The 23,582-nt window shown below is 43.7% G+C and overlaps 1 protein-coding gene across 11 annotated transcripts in view; it reads left to right on the top strand.

Annotated features, from left to right (window-relative positions):
* Positions 1 to 23,582, top strand: part of wnk3 (WNK lysine deficient protein kinase 3) — a 42,891-nt gene that overhangs the window by 14,911 nt on the left and 4,398 nt on the right. For 2 of the 11 annotated variants that reach the window (XR_012594977.1, XM_074644431.1), the window contains exons 3-21: positions 6,318 to 6,490; positions 7,538 to 7,758; positions 8,590 to 8,747; positions 8,939 to 9,027; positions 9,147 to 9,366; positions 9,592 to 9,904; positions 10,014 to 10,132; positions 10,247 to 10,447; positions 11,579 to 14,818; positions 15,117 to 15,160; positions 15,677 to 15,812; positions 15,907 to 16,023; positions 16,124 to 16,225; positions 16,325 to 16,373; positions 16,494 to 16,646; positions 17,431 to 19,538; positions 19,714 to 19,960; positions 22,824 to 22,909; positions 23,006 to 23,343. Coding sequence is in view for 8 of the 11 variants with exons in the window: in XM_074644431.1 (XP_074500532.1) it covers positions 6,318 to 6,490; positions 7,538 to 7,758; positions 8,590 to 8,747; positions 8,939 to 9,027; positions 9,147 to 9,366; positions 9,592 to 9,904; positions 10,014 to 10,132; positions 10,247 to 10,447; positions 11,579 to 14,818; positions 15,117 to 15,160; positions 15,677 to 15,812; positions 15,907 to 16,023; positions 16,124 to 16,225; positions 16,325 to 16,373; positions 16,494 to 16,646; positions 17,431 to 19,538; positions 19,714 to 19,960; positions 22,824 to 22,909; positions 23,006 to 23,343 (8,114 nt within the window). In the remaining 3 variants the exon portion in view is untranslated. Of the gene's footprint in view, positions 1 to 6,317; positions 6,491 to 7,537; positions 7,759 to 8,589; positions 8,748 to 8,938; positions 9,028 to 9,146; positions 9,367 to 9,591; positions 9,905 to 10,013; positions 10,133 to 10,246; positions 10,448 to 11,578; positions 14,819 to 15,116; positions 15,161 to 15,676; positions 15,813 to 15,906; positions 16,024 to 16,123; positions 16,226 to 16,324; positions 16,374 to 16,493; positions 16,647 to 17,430; positions 19,539 to 19,665; positions 19,961 to 22,823; positions 22,910 to 23,005; positions 23,344 to 23,582 lie in introns of those variants that run through there. The other 9 variants (XR_012594979.1, XM_074644434.1, XM_074644433.1 and 6 more) reach the window with 9 other exon arrangements.

The following is a 23,582-nucleotide window of genomic DNA, read 5'->3' as shown; positions in this document are numbered from 1 at the left end:
GCATTCAGGGCTGGTGCACTGACGGTTGCCATGATGATGATTACCACCTTAAATATTTGATTTAACATGTATTGTTGTAGAGCCGTTTGGATTTATGTCTGCAGATAAATGCCAGATTAGGAGGTTGCCTGCTACAATCACCGTGCCATGTTTCTTAGTAGGTTAAGGTTTAACCTTATTAAGGCCATTAGAGCACTGTGACTTTGACATGGCCAGGGGTTATTAAGAGTTCAGTGTAGGGCTGCAACTAACGATTATTTTCATTGTCCATTAATCTGCCGATTATTTCCTCGATTAATCGATTAGTTGTTTGGTCTATAAAATATCAGAAAATGGTGAAAAATGTCGATCAGTGTTTCCCAAAGCCCAAGGTGACGCCCTCAAATGTCTTTTTTTGTCCACAACTCAAAGATATTCAGTTTACTGTCATAGAGGAGTAAAGAAACCAGAAAATATTCACATTTAAGAAGCTGGAATCAGAGAATTGTGATTTTTTTTTAAATAATTACTCAACCTGATTAATCGATTATCAAAATAGTTCCCGATTAATTTAATAGTTGACATCCAAATGATTAATTGATTAATCGTTGCAGCTCTAGTTCAGTGTGCAGCCCCTGTGTAACAGAGTCTAGACCCCTTATTCAACTATACACAGTCAAGAACCCCAGTTTGGCAGTTGAAATCATTATAATTGAGCCGTTCACAAGGTTGAGATCATCTCTGGTCGCTGCCAGCTGCTCGCCCTAATGTTACAAATAATGTATGTATTCCTATTAGGTCTGTCAAAGTTAACACAATAATAACGTGTTAACGCAAATTCGTTTTAACGCCACTAATTTCTTTAACACAATAACGCAACTTGCGTTTTTTTAGGTTGTAGCGGGCTCAGTTTTTAAGATAGAGTGAAAATACTGGCATCATAGGAAAATAGAACACTACTTAGGAATCCATTGGTACCATGTCATACTAGCTTGTCGAGAAGGAGGCTAAATAACGCTCCAAACTTACGCTAAATTTTGGTGAGGAAAAACTGGCATGGCCATTTTCAAAGGGGTCCCTTGACCTCTGACCTCAAGATATGTGAATGAAAATGGGTTCTATGGGTACCCACGAGTCTCCCCTTGACAGACATACCCACTTTATGATAATCACATGCAGTTTAGGCAACTCATAGTCAAGTCAGCACACTGACCCACTGACAGCTGTTGTTGTGTGTTGGGCTGCAGTTTGCCATTTTATGATGAAGCATATTTGCCCACTCCATATACAGGTGTTGATGCCTGTAGGGCGGCAGTTTGCCATGTTATGATTTGAGCATGTTTTTATGCTAAATTAGGTACCTGTGAGGGTTTCTGGACATGTATTAACGCTTGGTCCTGACCGCGGCGGCCCGGGTTCGAATCCGGCCTGTGGCCCTTTCCGCATCCACTCTCTCTCTCCCCCCTTTCAAGACTCTATCCACTGTCCTGTCAATAAAAATGGAAAATGCCCCCCAAAAAATAACTTTAAAAAAAAAAAAAAAAAAAAAGACCATTTGGGTTTGGCCAGGAGAAGCAAAGACAAACTATTGATGGGTGACTAAAATTAGGAGAGGCAGAATCCAATGGACTATAGCTGAACTGACTGGACCCGGATGGAATCGATCCAACCACAGTGACCAGACGCATGGCTCAACTAGGGCACCGACATTTGGCAAGTGTCCCTCGGGCTGTATCCACATTACCTAACCGACAATAGAGATTCAATGCTATTGAACGTTTGAGACATTACCACATAACACTGGCAATAACTGTATAGCCTAATCAGATAATCAATAAATCTGAAGCACTTGTGATCAAATTATTATGACATGTTATTATTATTTAAGACATATGACCAAAAGAGAAGACCTCTGAGTTGAATTTGTAAGGTAGCATTGATGTCCATTAATAAACCTTTAGACACCTTTCTATATGAGGAGCAGAATTGAGTACATGTGAAGACCTCCTGCTAACAAATGGTCAGCGAAATTGAAAAAGCCAGTACATTGACTAAGGGCATCTATATGAGGGTTAGTGAACTTGGCCCACTGGCCTCAGGTTCTAATCCGGCGTGTGGAGCAGCCCTTTTCCAGCAAGCTATCTTGTTAGTCTGAGCTGTTGTAGCTTACAGTAAGCTAATCCTAGCCACCCGCCACCTAGGATTTTCAAACACTGACATGCTTATTCCCACACTGCAGGAAGGTACACACTACTGTACACATACGCCCTCATAAATGTACAAATATCCACCTACAGTAAAGCCCCTATTAAACAAACCCTTATTTATCCTACTGTAAGCTGAGGCACACTCCTCCTTCAGACATGAATGTAACCAGGGAAGTCGGTTCATCTTCAGTCTGTATGATATCTGATATTCAAGCAGTGTTTGCCAAAATAGATGTTTTAGGGCTCACATGCTTGACCCCAGCGTCTTAACATACAAATGTGCCTTGTAAGCCATATCCTGTCAATTTTACCCCGGTGTTTTATGAGGCTACTTAACCTGCAGCCTGACCTTCTGCTGTACCAGATGTCTGATCCAAAAAAATCTCAGGTCTTACCCTGTTTACCAAGTTATAATACTTAGTCAGGCCCCTCACACGGAGGCGCCATGTGACAACTAGGGATGGCCCCTCTTAGTCGATTAGTCGACTAATCTGTCGTTTTAGTCTTAGTCAACTACGATTTTTTTCAGTCGATTACTCGCTTTTAATGCATTTTCATGCTGAATGTCTTATTTCTAAGAAACCACTTTAAACTCTAAGAATTATAATGGTGCTTTTGTGCGATCATTTGTGGAGAAACTCAGTTTCACAGATCTGTCAAATAAAGGTATAGTGTGTAGGATTTAGTGTCATCTAGTGGTGAGGTTGTAGATTGCAACCAACTGAATATCCTTCCGCTCACTCCTTCCTTTCCAAACGTTTCCTTCGAACTACGGTGGCCTTTTGGTAACGTAAAAACGCGAAAGGCTCTCTAGAGCCAGTGTTTGGTTTGTCCGTTCTGGGTTACCGTAGAAACATGGCGGAACAACATGGCGGACTCTGTGAAGAAGACCCGCTCACTATGCAGATATGAAGGGCTCAATCTAAGCTAACGAAAACACAACACTTCTTAGTTTCAGGTGTCAACTACGACACGGTGTCACAATCATAATAGTAAATATTATATTCCATTTCTGCTAATGGAACCCTTTTCTTTTTTCTTCTTCACATTGGACCTTTAAATCAACTAATCGATTAGTCGATAAAATCATATGAGTGTATTTCTTTGGTCGAGGACCACCCTAGTGACAACAATATTACATGACCAAACTGACAATGCAGGTGTGGACAAAATAACACCCCAAAATATAATGTAATTAATTAATGAATTGCAATTGACCTGCAGTAAATACTACATTTGTGAAACGCCTAATGTTCTGTATTTGTTGAGACTGTATCAAAGGGGTGTTCCTGTATTGTAAGGGTTTCCTGATTTTGTAAAGTGATCCTGGTATTTTGTCCTTTAACTGTGGCCCAAAAAGAAACTACAGCAAAAAACAGCCATAGTGCTGAATCAACATATCTGACACAATCTCAACAAATATCATAAACTTTTTGGATTGCATCATATTATTTTCTATTGTTTAGAATCAGAAAAACTTCACATCACAAGGCAATGGAAATCATCATCATGGCTTACACGGTACACAGAGAGTGTCAATATATACATTAGTTAAAAAAAGCGTGGCTGAACATGAAGTGCAAATATGTGCATGTGTCCCTCACGGCTTGTTTATGATTTTAATGGCAGTTCTCCAACTGCTGCGCTATACACAGTAAGTGTATGTATGTATAGCTATCTTGTTTACAGTGTTCATTAGGAGAACTGCTCCCAGAAGGCCATGATACAGACAATTAAGAATGATTATTGATTTCTCCACAAACGGAGAACAATCAAGCTGATTTAGAGGAAGGAAGACCCAACCAGTCACCATAGGACTGCCCTTTCTCTCCCTCACTTTCTGCCTATTTTGTTTCTCTGTTGCTTCCTCATTTCCATTTATCTACCGGTTAGGTTTTTCCTCCTGTGGTAGCTATGTGCCATTTTGTTTGTCAGATCTGTTTTGTGAGTTGCTTTTGCACCAAAGTTGGACTAATGTACTGCGGTATACAATTCAAGATTATTGCCATCATTTTCAAGAGTTTATTGAGTAGTATTCCCTTAAATTGATCACATAGGTCAGTGTGAGTGAAGCTTCCTAGCAGCTGTAATGGTATTTGGGTGTGTTCAGCAGTCTTAGCAATGGAAAGAGGACTGTGACTTATTTCTAGAGATGGTTTTGTTGTTGTTGAGCCTCTCTTTGTGTGAATGTGGGCGTGTGTGGGTGGCTATGTGAATGGGAAGTAGGTTTGTGTGAGTCTGTCTAGACACAATCTCACCAACTGAACTCATTTTGACCTTTGCCGACCCAAAGTCTGTCTGATGCGACACTCGGTGGGAGACACGATAGATGCTGAGGAGGCAGCAGACGGGGACACACAGGCAAGCACTCTGTCTCTCAACGTGCCAGACAGCGAGGCAGCGTGATGCTCCGACTGAGGAGTGAGAGAGAGGCACCCAAAGGCAGCAGAACTTCCTGACAAAGTACACCAGAAAGATGACACGTGTAGATATGGGTAGAGGTGCTGTAGGGACAGGCAGCATTGAGACATAAGCGTGGTTAGACACACCTGTACACAGGTATGTACACACACATAGTTGGATAAGCATGCATGCACATGAGGTAGTTGGTGTTAAAGGAATGAGAGCATGAAGGCAGAGCTAGCCTGGGTATTCTTAGCCATAATAGTGCAACGAGGAGCAGCCTTTTTGTTGATGCTTCTACCCTGTTGAGAGGGGAGGGGTGAAGCGATTGCCTCCACCAGTACTTCCAGAAAAGGACACTGAACCAGTAGGGGGAAAGATATCTGATAAGATGAAACACAGACACAGGAGGAGAAGAAAAGCAGAGACACAAAATTAGTACATGCTAGAAAAAACATCAAATAAATAAAGATAGATGTAGGGGCAGAGAAACGGCATTACGTTACATGAAAATGTTTATTTGTATCTAATCATCTGCAGTACACCACCTCCCTTTGGGGAGATTTGTGTGAAGCAAAATGCTCAGCATCGATGGAATCGATCAGTGGAAAGCCACTGTTATGATGACTTCTATTTATAGTTAGGTCTGTTTGTGACACGACAATGGCTATCATCTGACTCCCTGGCAGATGTCAAGTCAGACACAATGTTTTTTTTGTTTTTTTTCTTATATTTTTTTCTTTCACATAAATGGTTAAAGGTTGTTAAATGCAAACACGTGGCATTGAACACTTATAGTGTGTTTTCTATTCTAAACTTTCAGTACTATTGGGAAAAAAATGCCCAGACACAGCAGGTCACAAGGTCAACAGAGATAAAAAAAAAACACAGACCTGAAGTGGTTTATTATTTGTACACATGGAAATAGCAGACAACAACAGTTGCTTGTGACAAGTCTAAAAATACACTACTGACTTAGTGGGGTCCGCCAGGATCCACTCCACTGTGACATGCTCTGATTGTGAGCATCATGTTTGATTCTTCAATATTATATCACCAGCACATCACTTGCATATTCATAAATGCTATTAACTTGATATTATATTTGGAATGTAAACATATGTGTATTTTTGTCTGAATACAGCAGATGTTATTGATGAGGGCACCACGGGTTTAAGAAAACAAGAATACATGAGAATACAAGATATAATATAAAAATACTTTTTTACTGTAGAAACAAACACCTTCACTGCATAACATGCACATGTCTTAGATCTTATAAATAACCTCTGCACCAGTGTTTAACAGAGAGATAAGTCAATGGCTGTGTCTGTTCCTGTGGGATGCTGCCCCGTGCCAGTAAATTGGATTTCTGCCGCGTCCATTCTGGCCGCCATACTGGCCGCCATACTGGGGATGTGTGTCAGATGCAGTAGAAATGTGTTTTATAAAGAAGCCACGGCTTGGGTGTTGTCTCAGCACTGCTGCAACTCTGTATGGCTAGCACCATCTAGTGGCAGTAGATGTAATGTCATGGGTGTGTAGTGTCAGGTAGCCTCGTGATGTTTTGGGGCTCTGAACAGAGTCGCGTGGCAGCATTCTTGTACGGCTCATAGAAATAAATGAAGCAGTGTTTGCAGTTATAGGAAACATCATCTCTAAATCTCTGGGGAAGCAAATGTTCACATTCATGATGCCATATAACTTGGTGTGTACCTATTGCTTCAGGACCGCAAGCTGACCAAGGCGGAGCAGCAACGCTTCAAGGAGGAGGCCGAGATGCTGAAGGGGCTCCAGCACCCCAACATCGTCCGCTTCTATGATTCCTGGGAGTCTGGGCTCCGCGGCAAGAAGTGCATCGTACTGGTCACTGAACTCATGACTTCAGGAACACTCAAAACGTTAGCACAGCCTCCTCATACCTATTATTCTTCACTCAATGACAGCTCACTATTATTGTGTCCTTTAGATTTGTTGTGTCTTCATTTATATGAAAAATAATCTTTTAGTCTCTGATTGATGTAAAACCCTCTAATCCCAGTATACCTTTCTGTATTTTTTGGTCATGTCATGGCACCCACTAGAGCAGGGGTCCCCAACATTTTTTCCTCTGAGAGCTAATTTGATAAAATGAAAGTGGCCGAGAGCTACTCATAGTTGTGCATTGCCAATAGCAGACATCTGTCTTCCTTTTATGGTCCTTTAATAACGTTTCAGCCACCGCAGTCATCACCTCTATTACAATCCCGCCATAGGCGAAGGACTTTTTGAGTTTCTTTAGGATGTGCCACTCAGAAACAGGCTACTTGTTGGAGACCCCTGCACTAGAGTAAATGTCATCCACATGCGGCAGCTCTGTACTGCAAATAGTTATATAGTAATGACTTAAAATTACCAGAAAAACAAAGCTGACAGTATAAATCATCATTTATGTCTATGAAAGGTCTAGAAAATGTAAAGTAGGTGCTCTGACTGATGTCAGCTGTAGCAGTGTTAATTTTAGCTACAGTGCAATAGCTGTAAACCTTCATAGTAAGTAAATATCAACACATGGCTCAAATGTTCAGTAAATACTTGGCATTGCTGCTCAATCATCTCCCAAAAAAATAACAAAAAGATAATCAAGCTTGACGTTTCTGATGGTGGGAGGTTTTCTTTTCATTTCAGCAAGTTATACTGTACATACTTTGAATAACCAACTTTGATTAATAGAGATTATGATTACAGCAAAAGACTATAAGTTTCACTTATACAATATAATATTCAGTATTCAGTTCATTTAGGGATCCAAGTGAAATTGCATGTCTGATTATCATGTTGCATTGAAATTCAAAGGTATTTATGATATTGTTTTGTCTCTCATGGTGATCATCTAGCCGTCTATCAGTGGCTGATTACAGTATTTTTTTGAGTTTGACTACAAAATCCTGCTTTGTCTCTCTGCTCAGTTACCTGAAGCGCTTCAAGGTGATGAAACCTAAGGTCCTGAGGAGCTGGTGTCGGCAAATCCTGAAGGGCCTTCACTTCCTTCACACCAGGACTCCTCCTATTGTCCACCGGGACCTCAAGTGTGACAACATCTTCATAACAGGCCCCACAGGCTCGGTCAAGATAGGTGACCTGGGACTGGCTACTCTTATGAGGACCTCCTTTGCCAAGAGTGTCATTGGTAGGCTACGACTTTCTATCATTGAGTAAACTGATGACCTCTGACTAAGGGACCTATTTTATTGATATTTCATATTATATTCAATGCATAACAATAACAGTACAAAACAACTGATAAACTGTATAATTAACCCAAATACTGATTATTATATCCTGTGAATATTGCATCAGAGATGAGTTTTCCTGTAATTTTTAGGAACTTTTAATACAATTCTCTGTTTGTATTATGTATTGTTTTGAATGCTGACATATAGGCCAACTGTATTTTTTTTTTTTTAAAGTTTTCTTACATTCCTTAAAATAAAGAAGGCCTTGTGACCCACCGTGAAGATGTGGGGACCCCTAGTGGGGGTCAGGATTCCAGGTTGAGAACCATTTGGCTACATAAGTAGACCAACTACTTCCGAGAACAATGCCAGGCATGTAGTAGCTACATCAGCAAACTGAGTCAGGGCCTTTAAATATACTTTTCCCTGCATTCAGCACTGTTCAGATTTTTATAGAGGGCATCAGCTGCCTGGAGGTATTGATTATTATTGACAAGAGTCACTTTAAAATCCACGTGGGCCGCACTTAATGCAAACAGAGACCACTGATGAGATGTTGGCTCTGTGAGTACCATTTAGCTCAATAAAGTTTAACTCAGGAAGCAAGAGCAATCGCCAGGAAGATTGTTATCAGAGTTCCCATTCTTCCGCTGACTTTGGGGCATTAGTGCACCGTGGACATTGTTATGTGACAGTAAACACAGATTGTAAACAGTGATAGCGGTGAAATAGTATTAAGCTGTTCCGCTTGTAATTGACTGTGAACAACCATCTGGTCTCAACAGGAACACCAGAGTTCATGGCTCCAGAGATGTACGAGGAGCACTATGATGAGTCTGTGGACGTCTACGCCTTCGGGATGTGCATGCTGGAGATGGCCACTTCAGAATACCCCTACTCTGAGTGTCAAAATGCTGCTCAGATCTATCGCAAAGTCACAAGTGTGAGTCTCTCTGACTGCATTACTATCATACAAACTCAGCACATTTGTGTTGATGATAGACATGTGTAAACAGTTCTTTAGTAGTTTATTGAAATGCGATCCCAGCTAAATGTGTACTATGATTATATATATTATCCCAGAACCTAATTTAATCATTTCCTGTTAATTAATTTACCATTTCTTTTGTGCAGGGTATAAAGCCAGCCAGTTTTGATAAAGTGAATGACCCAGAAATCAAAGAGATAATTGAATGCTGCATTCGTCAGAACCAGAGCCAGAGGTAAGCAGTTTTTTTATCAAAAACATGGCATACTGCGGTGAATTCCTGATCGGGATCATAAAACATGCTGGTGCCTGTTTCACCTTCTCTGCTCTTGCTTGTTGTCTCTCCCTTGACAGACTCACCGTCCGGGACCTCCTGAACCACGCATTCTTTGGGGAGGACACAGGGGTTCGGGTGGAGCTGGCAGAGGAGGACATTGGCACCCAGGACTGTCTGGCTCTCCGGATTTGGGTTGAAGAGCCCAAGAAGCTAAAGGGGAAGCACAAAGACAACGAGGCCATCGAGTTCAGCTATGACCTGGAGAATGATAGTGCTGAGGAGACGGCTCTAGAGATGGTGAGACACCGGGACAATAAATGCCTATGACTAGTAGAAACAGGGTTCATGTGAGGGTCCAGCGTGGGATAGGGTAGACTGGGGAAAGGCTTTGATGCTTCAAAGCTTGCATAAAGGTCAGGTGAGGGAAACACTTCATTTATCAGCCATTTCAAGGTACCTCCTGCTGACCTAGTTTCCCTCAGCCTACCTCTTGCCATTAATAACTCTCTCTCTGTCTCTCAGGTGAAGTCAGGATTCTTCCATGAGAGTGATGCCAAGGTGGTGGGAAAATCCATCCGGGATCGTGTAAATCTGATCAAAAAGTCAAGGGAGCGTCGACAGCAGCAGCTCCTCCAGCAGCAGCAGGGCATCGAGGAGAAAAAAGACTCCAATCTCACCTCCCACACCTTTTCTCATCCATCCTCACTGGGGCCAGGGGCAGCTGGACAGACCGGAGGAGGAGGAGGAGGAGGGCAGGAGTCTGAGGAGCTGCCCGAAGTGGACCAGCCTGTCAGGCAGCAACATATTTTCAGCGGGACAAACCTTAGTCTGCCAGGTGGAGTATGCACCTTCATTATATATTTCATAGTTTATTAGAGAGATACGCTGTTAGTTAATACGTTTTTACATTTCCTCTTCTTTTTTTAAAATTGTCTTTCACTCAGAAGGTGAGAGCATCGGGTCTGCCAGCTGTGAATCTTATGCAAGTGGACAGAGCCAGGCGTACTCTCAGCAAGGGGAATCATACACCCACTCCCAGACTGCTCTCCCCCCTACGGCATCTGTACGTCTATACGTTGTTTTCTTCTTGTTCATAAATCACACCAAACTGATTAATCATTGTTTGAAATCATTGTATTGATAAATCACATTGCTCATTGACTATTCCTCATTACAGAGCACTGGTGCATTGGTTCACCATCAAATGCCCCCCATTGGTGAGAATGGAAGCGTTCCCAATGTGCCTATTGGTCAGAGTGTTAGTATGTCCAGCATGTCCGTAGGCCAAAGTGGAGGGGGTCCTGTTGGTCAGACATTTCTTCAGCCCAGCACCATGGTTCCACAGGTATCACCAAGTGTCCCTCAACAATATTATCAGGTGAAAACGGTGACGATACTAATTAGTATTATAATGAAAGTCATATTTACACTGCGGCTATAACATTTAACATCATTGTTAATGGAAGTAAAGCTATGGTTCCACTACTCTGTCACATTTGGGTTCTTTTCCCTCATATAACTATTTACCCAACCACGAATCATCCTCATAATCCTCTGAGATTGACCATCTGACTGTGTGCTGTACAGGGTTTCCCCCAGGAGGTTAGTTAGCGGAGTTGGTAAGATGTATTGGTCTAATAGAGTGCTGCAGGAATGAGTGCTAAAACACGGAAATGAGTTACAGTTCCTTCTTCTTTAAGCCAGTGGGTTTTTTGAATGGGTTTTTAGTTAGAAAATAATGTCTGTGGTTAACACAAGCTCAAGAGATTTCAAAATGTTTTGTTCTGCGATATGAATTACGTCAGTAAATATCCAACTTGTGAATTCTGAAGCTTTTACGTGTCTTAAAAAAGGCGGTTGCTAACAAGTGGCTAAATGAGACTACTAAACAGCATGCTGCCGAACAACTAGTCAGCCTTTAGCTTGGTGGTGGTGACATGAAGTCATGCTACCGTGGTGTAGTTTGTTTATATCCTAACGTTAGCTTTTTACTCCTGGCGATGGCATTCACGCTTCAAAAATCATAAAAGGGGTGTTCATTCGTGAAGATTACCTTGCTGAACAAAACGTGTAAGTATCATAAGCGTTTGTTTGCTCTGTAAGCTTATTTTCTGCAATAATCCCCCCAAAAAAAACATTGGCTTTTTGTTGAGGGAACTAGTGTGATGCTAACTTTCTGGTTGGCCTACAAAAATACATCATCCCTGCAGCACTCTATAACCTCTCTAATTAAATATGCTGTAATAGTGCCTCTGCTTTTTTACCTGAGGCTTAACATTTTACTCCATTAAAGTATATTTGCTTTTTCTAACTTTAGTTGTGCAGTCTGTATTTCAGGTGAGGCAGCCCACCTGCACTATAAAACACTGTGGGAAACCCTGTTGTATCAAATTAATTGTGTTGATAATTGATCCTCCTTGCCAAAGCTTATTCTTACCAAATTTTTCTACCACTTTCTTTTCCCTCTTCTTTCAACACCAACCATCATTCTGTCATTATCACTGAGTAGTCACAAACATTCCCCTCAGATGCATTTCAAACTGCCATTCCCCACGGGTCACTGGCCCCCTCACAGTCATACATACCTCCCGTTTCCCTACAAGCACCCATTAATGTTCTCACTACATCCATGTCAGTCGGTGATCCTGCTGGACTAGGGGGGACCATTGTGCCCCTCGCTCAGCAGACCCAACCCCCTGCCACTCCCATGCAGCTCACTGACATCATTCCCCCGGCAGCACCCCAGCAAACACAGCCTGTCATGATCCCTCAGCAGACTATTGTCCAACAACAACAGATAGGGATGGATCCCCAGACCTCCACCCTTCAGCAGCAGCCGCAGCAGCAAATGGAGGCCCAGGCCGCTCTGCTCGAACAACAACAAGTTAGCGCCACTCAGCCACCGACGGATCACCATCCACAGAGCCTTTCAGCTATCGCTGTCCAGAAACATCAACATGAGCCTCAGCAGCAGATCTATGTACTGCAGCCTGTTACAGATGTCCACACAACTCCTCAGCAGCAAGTATTACCTTCACAACCAGGTATGGAGCAGCAAGCTATGTCATTACCACAGTCAGGGGAGCAACCTCACAGGCAACCATCAGGTGAACAGACCATGATACAACCACAATTGCAACAACAGCTTCAGCAAACTCTTTTACAACAGCAACAAGCTTTACTGCTTGAGCAACATCAGACGTACGTCCAGCAGCTTGATCAGCAGCAACAAAAAGCGCTGCTTCAACAACAGCAACAACAACAGGCCCAACTACAACAACATCAACTGGAGCAGCAGCAAGCACTTATACACAAGCAATTGTTGGATCAACAACAGCAGCAAGCTCTTATTCAACAGCATCAAGAGCAGCAGCCGCAACAGCAAGGCCTTGTACAACAACAGCAACCACAACAAGCGCTTTTACAAAATCAGTTAGAACAGCAACCTCCTTTACAGCAACAGCAGCCGAGTCAGTTATATCAACAAATTGGACAAAGCCAAACTGGAATACAAAAAGAACCAGAGAAGCAACAGATTGTATTGCAGCAGCAACCCCAGCAGACGGAACAGCAGACGGAACAATTGCAGCAGCAAGCCATAATCCGACACATAGAACAACAACAGCAACAAGCGCTAATACAACAGCATCTGCAGCAGCAGGCAATTTTACAACAGCATCAGCTACAACAAAAAGCTCAGCTACAGCAACAGCAACATGAGCAGCAACAAGTGCAACTCAAACAGCAGATAGAGCAGCAGCAGCAAGCTCTGATGCAACAACAGTTTGAGCAACAGTGTCAGCAACAAGTCCTGTTACAGCAACAACAAGCAGAGAGGTTTCATCAACAGGCTCTGATACAGCAACAGATTCAAGGGCAGCAGCAACAAGCGGCCATCATTCAACTTCAGCAAACTGAGAAGCAGGAGGCTGTCCCTATTCCTCAAAGCAACAGTGAGCGGCAGACAACTCTCACACAGCAGCAAGTGATGGAGCAACAACAGCAAGCAGCGTTAATCCAGCAGCAGCAAGCGTTTGTTGCCCAGCCGCAGCATCACGCCTCCGTAATGGAACCTCACATCCCAGTTGGAGCTCCAGTCGGCGCAGAGGTGATTCAACAACAAACTCAAAATGTCTCACAGGCCCAGGTCCCCATGGCCATACAGACTACGCACATCCCTGTCCAGACATTAGCTGTTGTCCCGGCACAAGGACAAAGCGAGGCTCATCCCCAGAACCAGGTCCCAGTCCAGTTTATAGCCCAGTCCACAGTCCAAGCCGCTCAGGCTATGATTGAGGCCCATGTAGCTCCTCCTGCGGCACTGATCCAGGGACAGACTCACTTCACCCAGACCCAGCAAATTCCTTTACAGACCAGTTACCCAGGACCTGCCACACTCCCACAGAGCCAGGTAACTGCTCAGCCACTAATCCAGACCCAGCCTCTGCACCTGACAGTTAGTCAGTCCCAGCCACCACAAAGCCAAGCTACTGTCCAGGCTCCAGCTGCGATTACCTCGATTCCCAGTCAGATCCAACACGAGACTCTTGTTCAGCAAAACGCTCAAATGCCAGGACTCATGCAGCCCCAGCTCCAGCAGCCAACTCAAGGCCAGATGCATGCTCAGGCTACCGCTGGCCTTTTGACCCCTCAGTATGTCCCTCAGCCTACCCACCAAGCCATGCCATCTGTACAACAGGATATAACTCATATTACACAACAGCAGCAGCAGCAGCAGCAGCAACAAGAGCCAGTACTGCAATATCATCAGATGATTCTGTCTCCTGGCTCAGCTGGAAGTGTTGGAACTACAACAGAAAATCTCAGCTCTGTAGTTGACCCTGCAAACTTTGTCGCCACGCCTCATCCTCTGCAGCAGACTGGACAAGCCTATGTTCAAGGCCAAACAACACCACATCCAGTTGTTCAGGCCCAGCAGCAGCCCCTTGGTGGCACTGCTGACCCTTCAGTTGTTCAGTCCATCCCCCAGCCTCCTATGCCTCAGTCTGCTGTGCAATACCAGCAACAGCTGCAGAAGCTTTCTCAAGTGCAGCAGCCGCTAGCTCCACCTCCTCCACAGGCCCAGATACTGGCAAAGCCCATCCCGACTCCCATCCTGCAACCACTTCTTTTAAAGCAGACTTTGATAGACGAGAGTCAGCTGCCCTCACAGTGTCCACCTGCTTCACATCTGGTGACCCATCCTTCTGCACAGATACCCCCCGGTAATGTTGCAGAGCCGCAGTCCCAGAACAGGGCCGTGCCCCGTTATAGCCATCTAGTGGCAGTCGCCCCTCCATCTCTGCAGCACCAAGCCATGCATGTGCTGCCCGCTCACACACACACGCAAACCGGCATTCAGGCCCAAGCACACACCCAAACACAGACAGGCGTTCACCCACAGGCTCATTCTCACACTCAGACACACACTGAGACACCCGAACAGCCTGTTCTACCCCATGCTGTCTTTCCTGCACAACAAACGCCCCTTAGCCCCTCTCATACCTCATGTCCCCCAACATCACTACCATCACTCCCATTCCTACCATCCCACCATCCTGCTGCTGCCCCCGTGCCAGAGCTGCCTACATCTCCTCCAGCAGCCCAGGTAACCTTCCCAGGCCAGGCCGACTTTATACCCACCTCCCCTCCGCCTGTCACTACTCTACAACCGCTTGACTCTAATGCCCCCAAACTGCCCCAAGCCTCGCTGCAAGACTGTGACCCTTCCCTGCTGGGCATGGCTCAGGTACAGGAAGAATAAAACTTTGCTGTATTAATTGAGAAATAATTTTACTTTGCTGACATACTGGCAGAATGATTGAGAGTACTGCTATCTAATAATTTGAAAAAGCTTTGACTTTGCCTTTTTGATTCAAACTAAGTGTTAAATCTTAAAGCTTGAGTAAATTCATATAACACTACATTCGTTATTAAATGAAATATCCATTATAACATTATAGCTTTACTTGCATCTGATGTTTATTTGTGTCTATTTTCTTTGTACCTGCGTGCTCCTTTGTGTCTGTATTCATGTTACTCTGCAGGATGGTCCGTACCTGTCAAGTACAGAACATCATTCTTCATCAGGGTATGTCTGATATCATTACTGTCTGATGTTACCTCCATTGATAGAAGTTGCTGCATGTCCAATCATTCAGTATATTTCATCCGTCAAGATTAAAACTATATGAGTACTGATACTGAGAGATCCTGAAAGTCTTAATTTGAAGGTAGCTTAACAAGGCAAAGAAATGTAGATGTTAGTAATTAGACTTCTAGAGGGAAAAAAAAATTGGGCCTCATGACAGACCATTTTTGTATTATTGTATTATTATCAAACCAATTAGAACATATTAATAGTAGCAGCTGTCAAAGACGTGTTATCAGAGCAGCGCTGCACTCTATATATCTCTAGATTTATGTTTTTTTTGTGTGTTGTATAGTACTCAAATGCACAGCATGTTGTTAATAAATAAACATATGTATCACATATACACATTTTCAGAGACTTGCAGACAATCCATTTTAAGTATGTGGTCAGTGTCTTGCTCTGGGACCTTTTACATCATGATGTGTAACAACCCTATTACCTTACCACCCACAGGTCTGTTCCAGCTAATGGAGAAGAGACTCTTCAGCTGTTGGCCAATGGGAAGTTAGAGAAATTAAAGACTCAAAGAAGAGCTTCCTGTCAGAGGCCTGAGAAGATTTCACATCAGTTTCAACTGAGCATGCTCCAGGTAACAAATAACCCCCGATATTGCTAAATCCATGTGTACCAATAGATTTTGAAAAGGACAACTATATAATGTTGATTCGTCTTGTCCTCTGTAGGTGTCAGGCAGTGGGGACAATATGGTGGAATGCCAGTTGGAAACCCATACCAACAAGATGGTGACATTTAAATTTGACTTTGAAGGGGATGCCCCAGAGGACATAGCAGATTACATGGTACAGTAAACTGCTCATGTATTAGCATCGTCTGCTTTGCTTGTGAAAAGTAATCATTCTGTGTCTTAATACTTGCTGTTTGGTTGCATCTTGTGTGTAGGTGGAGGAAGACTTCGTCCTTGATGTAGAGAAAGAGAAATTTGTCGAGGAGCTTAGAGCCACAGTTACGAAAGCTCATGAAATTCTTCAAACACATTCACAGGTATGTTATTATCCATATTTCCATCCATCACATTCTCTCCTCTCTTTTTTTCTGCTTTTGGTTGATTAATGATGGATTTTAATCTTTATTCATCATTAGACTGGATCAACTGACCAGTTGCATGTGAGCACTCCCACTAGCTCTTCAAGTGAGTTATGAATATAATGTTTCTTAGTCAGAAAACAATGTGGCATTACAGTGTGAGAAAATGATGTACGTTCTGTAACTTAAGTTGCTATAAGTAGTAAAATATCTTTATGATTTTCAGTGGAGTCAGTGCCCCATTCCTCCCCAGTAGGACGCTGGCGCTTCTTTATCAACCAGACCATCCGCCACAGAGACTCTTTGTCCAGTCAGGGAGCAGACATGCAACCACCCATTGCAGAGATGAGGATACCTCAGTCTCCTACAACAGAGAAAGGTGAGCTCTACCCTGGTCCCATTTTAATGCTGTGGCTTATTAACTAGGGCTGTCAATTGATTAAAATATCTAATCACGATTAATCGCATGATTGTCCATAGTTAATCATGACTAACCGCACCTTTTTAATCTGTTCAAAATGTACCGTGAAGGGAGATTTTTCAAGTATTTATACTCTTATCAACATGTGAGTGGGCAAATATGCTTGCTTTATGCAAATGTATGCATATATTTATTATTGGAAATCAATTAACAACACAAAACAATGACAAATATTGTCCAGAAACACACATGTACTGCATTTAGCATTAAAAAAATGGCAAACTGCAGCCCAACAAGCAACAACAGCTGTCAGTGTGTCAGTGTGCTGACTTGACTATGACTTGCCCCAAACTGCATGTGATTATCATAAAGTGGGCATGTCTGTAAAGGGGAGACTCGTGGGTACCCATAGAACCCATTTACATTCAGATAGGCTATCTTGAGGTCTATCTTGAGGTCTTGAGGCCAGTTTCTCCTTGCCAAAATTTAGCGTAAATTTGGAGCGTTATTTAGCCTCCTTTGCGACAAGCTGGTATGACATGGTTGGTACTAATGGATTTTTGGGGTTTTCTAGTTTCATAGCTTTAAAACTTAGCTCGCTACAACCGCTGCATTAAAGAAATTAGTGGCATTTAAACGAATTTGCTGTTATTATCGCGTTAACTTTGACAGCCCTATTATTAACATGACTGACATGGCAGCATAACAAAAACTAACCGTGTGTTCCTCTCTGCGGCTGTAGAAAGTGAAGGATCCCAGAGTCTGGAGTCCTTGACTGGAATGGTCTCTCCCCCCTGCCCCACCCTTTCTGCCACCTCCCCTCCAGTCTCCACTGTCTCAGCCCCTGCCTCCATGGCCCCCTCAGCCACTGCTGCCCCGACTCCTCACACTACCGCCTCTGAAAGCATCTCTGCACCAGCCTCCACTCTTGAAGCCTCTGTCCCTGTCACTGCTTCAGTTGGTCTTGAAATGCCTGTGCTCACCTCAGCTTCTGCTGACCAAATACCCAGTGTTGCCCCATCCACGGTAATACCTGCTGCTGCTGCTAACCTCCCCACCTTGTCCACTGCTCCTATTGTTATGTCTCCCACACCCGTCACCATTCTCCCTGGTGTCCTCGCTTCTCCTGGAAGCAGTGGTTGCTCCGCTGTAGGTCAAAGTATGGGGGATACAGTGACTGCTGTTTCAAGGTCATGTGTGCCTGCAGCGGACTGCTCTTCAACCTCTTTTCATCCCCCTCCTCCTGCTGCTGCAGTGACCTCTTCTGCTGTAAGCCAACTTGGCATGGAGCAGCTGCAGAGGCTTGCTCAGGTGGCCAAGCCAGCCCCGCAACAACAACAACAACCACAGCCACAGCTACAGCCTGCATTACAGCAGCAGGTACCGGTAGTTCAACAGCAACTGCAAGCGATGCAGATTGAACAACAGGCACAACAGATACAGCAGGCAACGCAACAAGTTTACCAAGAACAAATTCAGCTGCAACAGGAACGAGCTCTGCAACAGTCTCTCCAGCAGTTGCAACATCAGCAACTAATGCAGCAACAACTTCAACAACAGCTGACTGAGGTGCAGGCGTTGCCTCGGCAGGGCCCTACAGAGTTGTTACAACAGCCTCTGCAGCAGTTTCTGCCACCAATGCCCCAACAACCCCTTCTTCAGCAGCAAGCACCACAGTATGCCCCGCAGTTGCTGCAACAGCCTCAGTTGCAACAGTTACAGCAGCAGGTCATGGCACCCCAAGCTGCTGCAGTGCCTCAACAGCAGGCCCACGTTGATCACCAGCAGCAGCAGCAGCAGCAGCAGCAGCAGCAGCAGCAACAGTTAAATCTGCAACAGACAATGCACTTACAGCAACAGCAAATGGTGCAGCAGCAGCTCCAGCAGCAGCAGCAGCAGCAGCAGCAGCAACATCAGCTGTTTATGGGTGCTGTGGCCTTAACGACGGATCCAAGCCAAATGCTGCCCCTGTCAATCAGTCAACAGTTCCTTCAACAACAAGCACAGCTAAGTGTACCGCAACAGCAGATTCCACAACAAATCCCTGCTGAGCTGGCACAGCAACATATACAGTCACAGAAACAGCTGCAACACACTGAGCAGCAACAAGAGGCGGTTAAAGCCGTGGACACACCCCAGAAACAGCAGCAGTTCCCGCTGCAGAGGCAGTCCTCTTTACAGATGTCCGAGTCGGAGGTGTCCACAGGAGAGACAAGTTTCACAGAGGACACATGCAGCTACTCTACCCCATTTCACCCTTCCTCTGACTCCTCTCTACTGCCACTCCAGCTGGGCACCGCTGAAGCCCCCGCTCTCTCCCTCACGCTGACACCATCCCCTGTTCAGCCTTCCTCCGTGGCCGAGTCAGACAGCGAAGGCCCCCCCAAAATTGAATTTGTAGACAACCGTATAAAGACTCTGGATGAAAAGCTGAGGAACTTGTTATATCAGGAGTACAGCAGCGGGGCGGCGCCAACAGGGGGAACCGCCTCCGGTCCTACATCAGCTGCCTCCACGTCAGCAGGAGGAGACGAGTCATCTGAGCCACAGTCACTCCACCACTTGTCCTTCCCCCCACCTGCCTCCTCCTCAGATACTTCCCCTCACTCCTCATCCTCTTCTTCCTCCTCCACCACTTCCCGTTCCTCCTCTACCTCCCCTGACCCAGATGGCGCAGGAGAGAAAGCTTCCTCAGAAATGCCCAACTTTGCGGAGATGGAGCAACAGCCTGGCCCATCTCTCCCCTCTACCTCTGCCACGTCCACCCCGCGTTCCTCTTTCCTGCTTCCCAATCAGGATGAATCTGCTGGGCCCCAGCGTCCACCTATACCAGGAGAACCAACCATTCTTGTGAGTGAAAACCACAGATTAGATTTTGTCTTTTCCTGTACTGAATTTACATTATTTCACTGTTTATATTTCAGTGTATTGCTGTTTAACACTGTCATTTGTTATGTTTAAATGTCTCTCCTTTCAGAGTGTCTCAATTCCCTGCAGCCACTCTTAATTATTTTAACTGTTCTAGGCTGTACCCCCACACTCTGACACCAGTACCGCTGGAGATGCATCGTGGCCCCCCAGTCAGCACCCGATCCCCCTCCGGCATGGACAGCAGAAACACAATGCAGGAGGTGGATATTTTGGCCTAAACCTGACATGTCCTAGTATCAGAAATCCTGTTAGCAAGAAATCCTGGACTCGCAAATTCAAAAACTGGGCGTGCAAACTGCGCCACTCCGCCAGCTTGTTCAAGAAGCCCAGAGTCCAGCAAGGTAGCGTCCTCTTAGGGAGCGAGAGAGAGAACGAGAGAGAGAGAGAATGGGATGTTGGGGCATGGACTTAAATCTAATATCTAGTACTAGTTTTAACATAGTAGAATAACTTTCTTAACCATCAGGTATTAATAACTGTTAATGTTAAAGGATGTTAATGTTTACAGCTAAATAATCCTGTTTTTGTACATTGTAATGTGATAGTAATAGTCTCTGTGTAATGTTAGTGTTTACATCACTACATACATTATTGTTTTGTTTTCGCTGTTTATTTTCTGAATTTCTTTTAATTTTCTTCGTAATCTTTCCTTTTGCATGGGTTGCTCACCCTGGGGCGACAACAGAGAGTAGAGGAGGGTGGAAGATTGGCACAGTGTAGGAAGAGGCTGGCATCAGAAATCTGATGCCCGTCCCAGTGCAGATGAGCGCTGGAGTAAAGCCCAGCTGTGCCTGTGCCCATGACATATCCCTTCATATGACACCTCCCCTTTTTTGTCGAAAGCACAGCCAGCAGCAACCATCTCACCTCCACCTGCTGGCTCAGTGTAGACAGCACCATGCAACTCACGTCATGACACAGATAAGATAGCTGCTAAGTTGCTAAGATGATAATACATTATGTAATCAGTTCAGAATATGTGTGCACTTTCTGTGTCAGCTCCTACAGTACAGCGTTGCTCCATGAGACACTACTATACACTTTAGCTGAGGTAGATGCTAGGGCTGCACGATTACCGCCAAAATGATAGTCACGATTATTTTGATCAATATTGAGATCGCGATTATTGATCACGATTATTCATTGATTTTAGGGACAAACTATTTTTATTGCACTTTCACATTAGCACTGCTCTCACTTCCATGTTATGCTACATTCCTGTTAATGTAGCCTACAAATCGTTGCATCAAAATAAAACTGGTCCTTATTCACTATAAGCAAAAATTAACTAAAATTGTACCAAAACTTTTTACCCAAAATGAAATCAACAGAGCGCTGCTTTCACTTTCACGATGTGCTACATTCCTGCTAATCAACAATTCTTTTTGCATCAAAATAAGACTTCAAATAAGGTTCTACTTCACCTGAATTCAGTGCATTTTCGTTTTGCCCGTCTGCTCTCTGTTGTATAACAGAAAAATGTACATTATATTACTCTTCTACTCTGGACTGCCACCACAACATTTAGGAATGTTTTCAAAGATTTACACTTTATATGGTACGCGCGCACGGGCATGACAGCTCCCCAAAAGTGAAGCCAAAACATCTCGAACGCCCAATATCACAGTCGATCATGTTAATTAGTGCTGTCAAAGTTAACGCAAATTTGTTTCGCCACTAATTTCTTTAACGCATTAATGCAACTTGTAATTTTTAGGTTGCAGGGCTCAGTTTTAAAGCTAGAGTGAAGATACGGACGGCATCATATGAAACTAGAAAACATAAGGAATCCATTGGTACCTACCAGGTCATCCTAACTTGACGCGAAGGAGGTTAAATAACGCTCCAAACTTACGCTAAATTTTGGCGAGGAAAAACCGGCATGGCCACTACGATTTGATAATATTTTTTATGCTAAAAACCTGTGAGGGTTTCTGGACAATATTTGTCTTTGTTTTGTGTAGTCAATTGATTTCCAAAAATAAATATATACATATAATTGCATATTCTCCCACTCCCATGTTGATAAGAGTATTAAATACTTGACAAATCTCCCTTTAAGGTATATTTTGAACTGATAAAAAATGTGTGATTCATTTGCAATTAATCGTGATTAATTATGGACAATCATGCGATTAATAGCGATTAACTATTTTAATCAATTGACAGCCCCAGTTCATTTAATTGTGGGAAGCCAAAATCACGATCACGATTAATATTCGATAAATTGTGCAGCCCTAGTAAATGCATTTATGGGGATTACTTTTTCATTTGCATTATCTGTATAAAATATTCAGATTAGGATGAAAGTCATCATTTCTAGTATATATTCTGCACATTGCCCAGGGTTTACTGTCAGGTTCTGTTGTGCAGGTAGGCTTTTCACACGGCTAAGATTTATCACACTGTTCATCTTGCATGTGTTTGTGTTGATAAGGTTTAATATGTGTAGCGGTAACTTAGATTCTTTTGCTACAAATGCACCTGCATGAGCTCGTATGTTATGCTCTACACAAGTGACTAATAATGGACCATTATCTGTAAGTAACACCTTTATCGAGCTTCATATTTATATGTTGGTCTCAAATTAATGCAGTGATTTTCCCAAATATCAAACACACTGAACAATATCACTGATTGTGATATTGGGCTTTGTTGTCTGGTATATGAGTGGGAATATGGTGAGAATGAGAGAGTGGATGTGTGGGTGGGTGGGGGTACACTGTTGTAAACTTTCAACTGACATTTCACAATGTGTTTTTTGTTATTTAATATACTACTATAATTTTGTTTTTTAATGTAACAAGCATTTACCACCCCTTCCCACACGCCCATTACACATTTCTCTTAAGCATGAATTTTTACATCCACAAAAACTTACATTTACTCTCCAGTTTGTTGTTTATAATTTAGATGTTTCAGATTCACATGTTTACACATTTCATAGACCTGCATGCAAGTCATGTGAGTTGACGATGTGTGACATTGAAGGGTGATTTTTAACACTGTGCCTTTTATGTTCGTGCCCCACGTCTATCTGTGTGCGTCTGTATGCGTCTGTATGCGTCTCTTTCATGTACATTTTTCTGTGTCTGTTTCTTTTGTGTGTGTCTACATTGTCATTTATGTGCTCTTTATATCTCTGTCTCTGTCTCTGGGTCCTCGTCTCCCCTTTTTTGTTTTTCATCGCTGTCTCTTTATCAGATGAACATTCCAGCAGGCAGGCACTTAGAGAAGAGAAGGAGACACCACCTTTAAATCCACCTCATTCACGCAAAGGACGATTTCAGGTAGAAGTACTGATTTTTTTCTTTCCCGCTCGTTAGTCTGAACCTTCATTGCAATCTGGACAAGCAGCTAATGTCTCCCACATCCTCTGCCATCAGGTGACTCCGGTGCCCCAGTCCCCTCTCCCGAAGGCTGTGCCATCAGGCCACGGTAGCACTCACAGGAAAGTGGGACGCTTCTCTGTAACCCAGGCTGAGACGAAGAAAGAGGGCAGGCAGACTGACAGCTCCCCGGTGTCTCCTGATCTGGAGAGGGAGAGGAGGAGATCACGGGCAAAGGAAGGAGAGAAAGATGAAAGTAAGAGGACCCCAGCCATGGCTCACCTGCCTCGAGGTCACGGGCACAGCCACACTCCCCTGGGCAGCAGCGATGATGATGATGAGTGTGAGATGGAGGATGAAGACCTGAGAAAAGAACTACACACGCTCAGAGAGAAGTAAGTCAGTTAGGGGAAAGATTTAACTCCATGATTTCAGAGTTTAAAGGGATCTATCAGCAGAAATGGAATATAATATTCATAACTATGTTTTCATTAGTGTATAATCACCTGAAACTAAGAATTGTTGAGTTTTCGTTAGCTTAGAATGAGCCCTTCATATCTGCATAAGGAGCGGATCATCATTTTAACTATTTTCCTTCCTTCATTTTCAGTTCATGACTTTACTAAACAGCGTC

This window comes from Sebastes fasciatus, chromosome 8, assembly GCF_043250625.1.
Source record: "Sebastes fasciatus isolate fSebFas1 chromosome 8, fSebFas1.pri, whole genome shotgun sequence".
NCBI classification, from domain to species: domain Eukaryota; kingdom Metazoa; phylum Chordata; class Actinopteri; order Perciformes; family Sebastidae; genus Sebastes; species Sebastes fasciatus.
The sequence above is the reverse complement of the archived record's forward strand: the minus strand, read 5'-3'. Positions and strand labels throughout refer to the sequence as shown.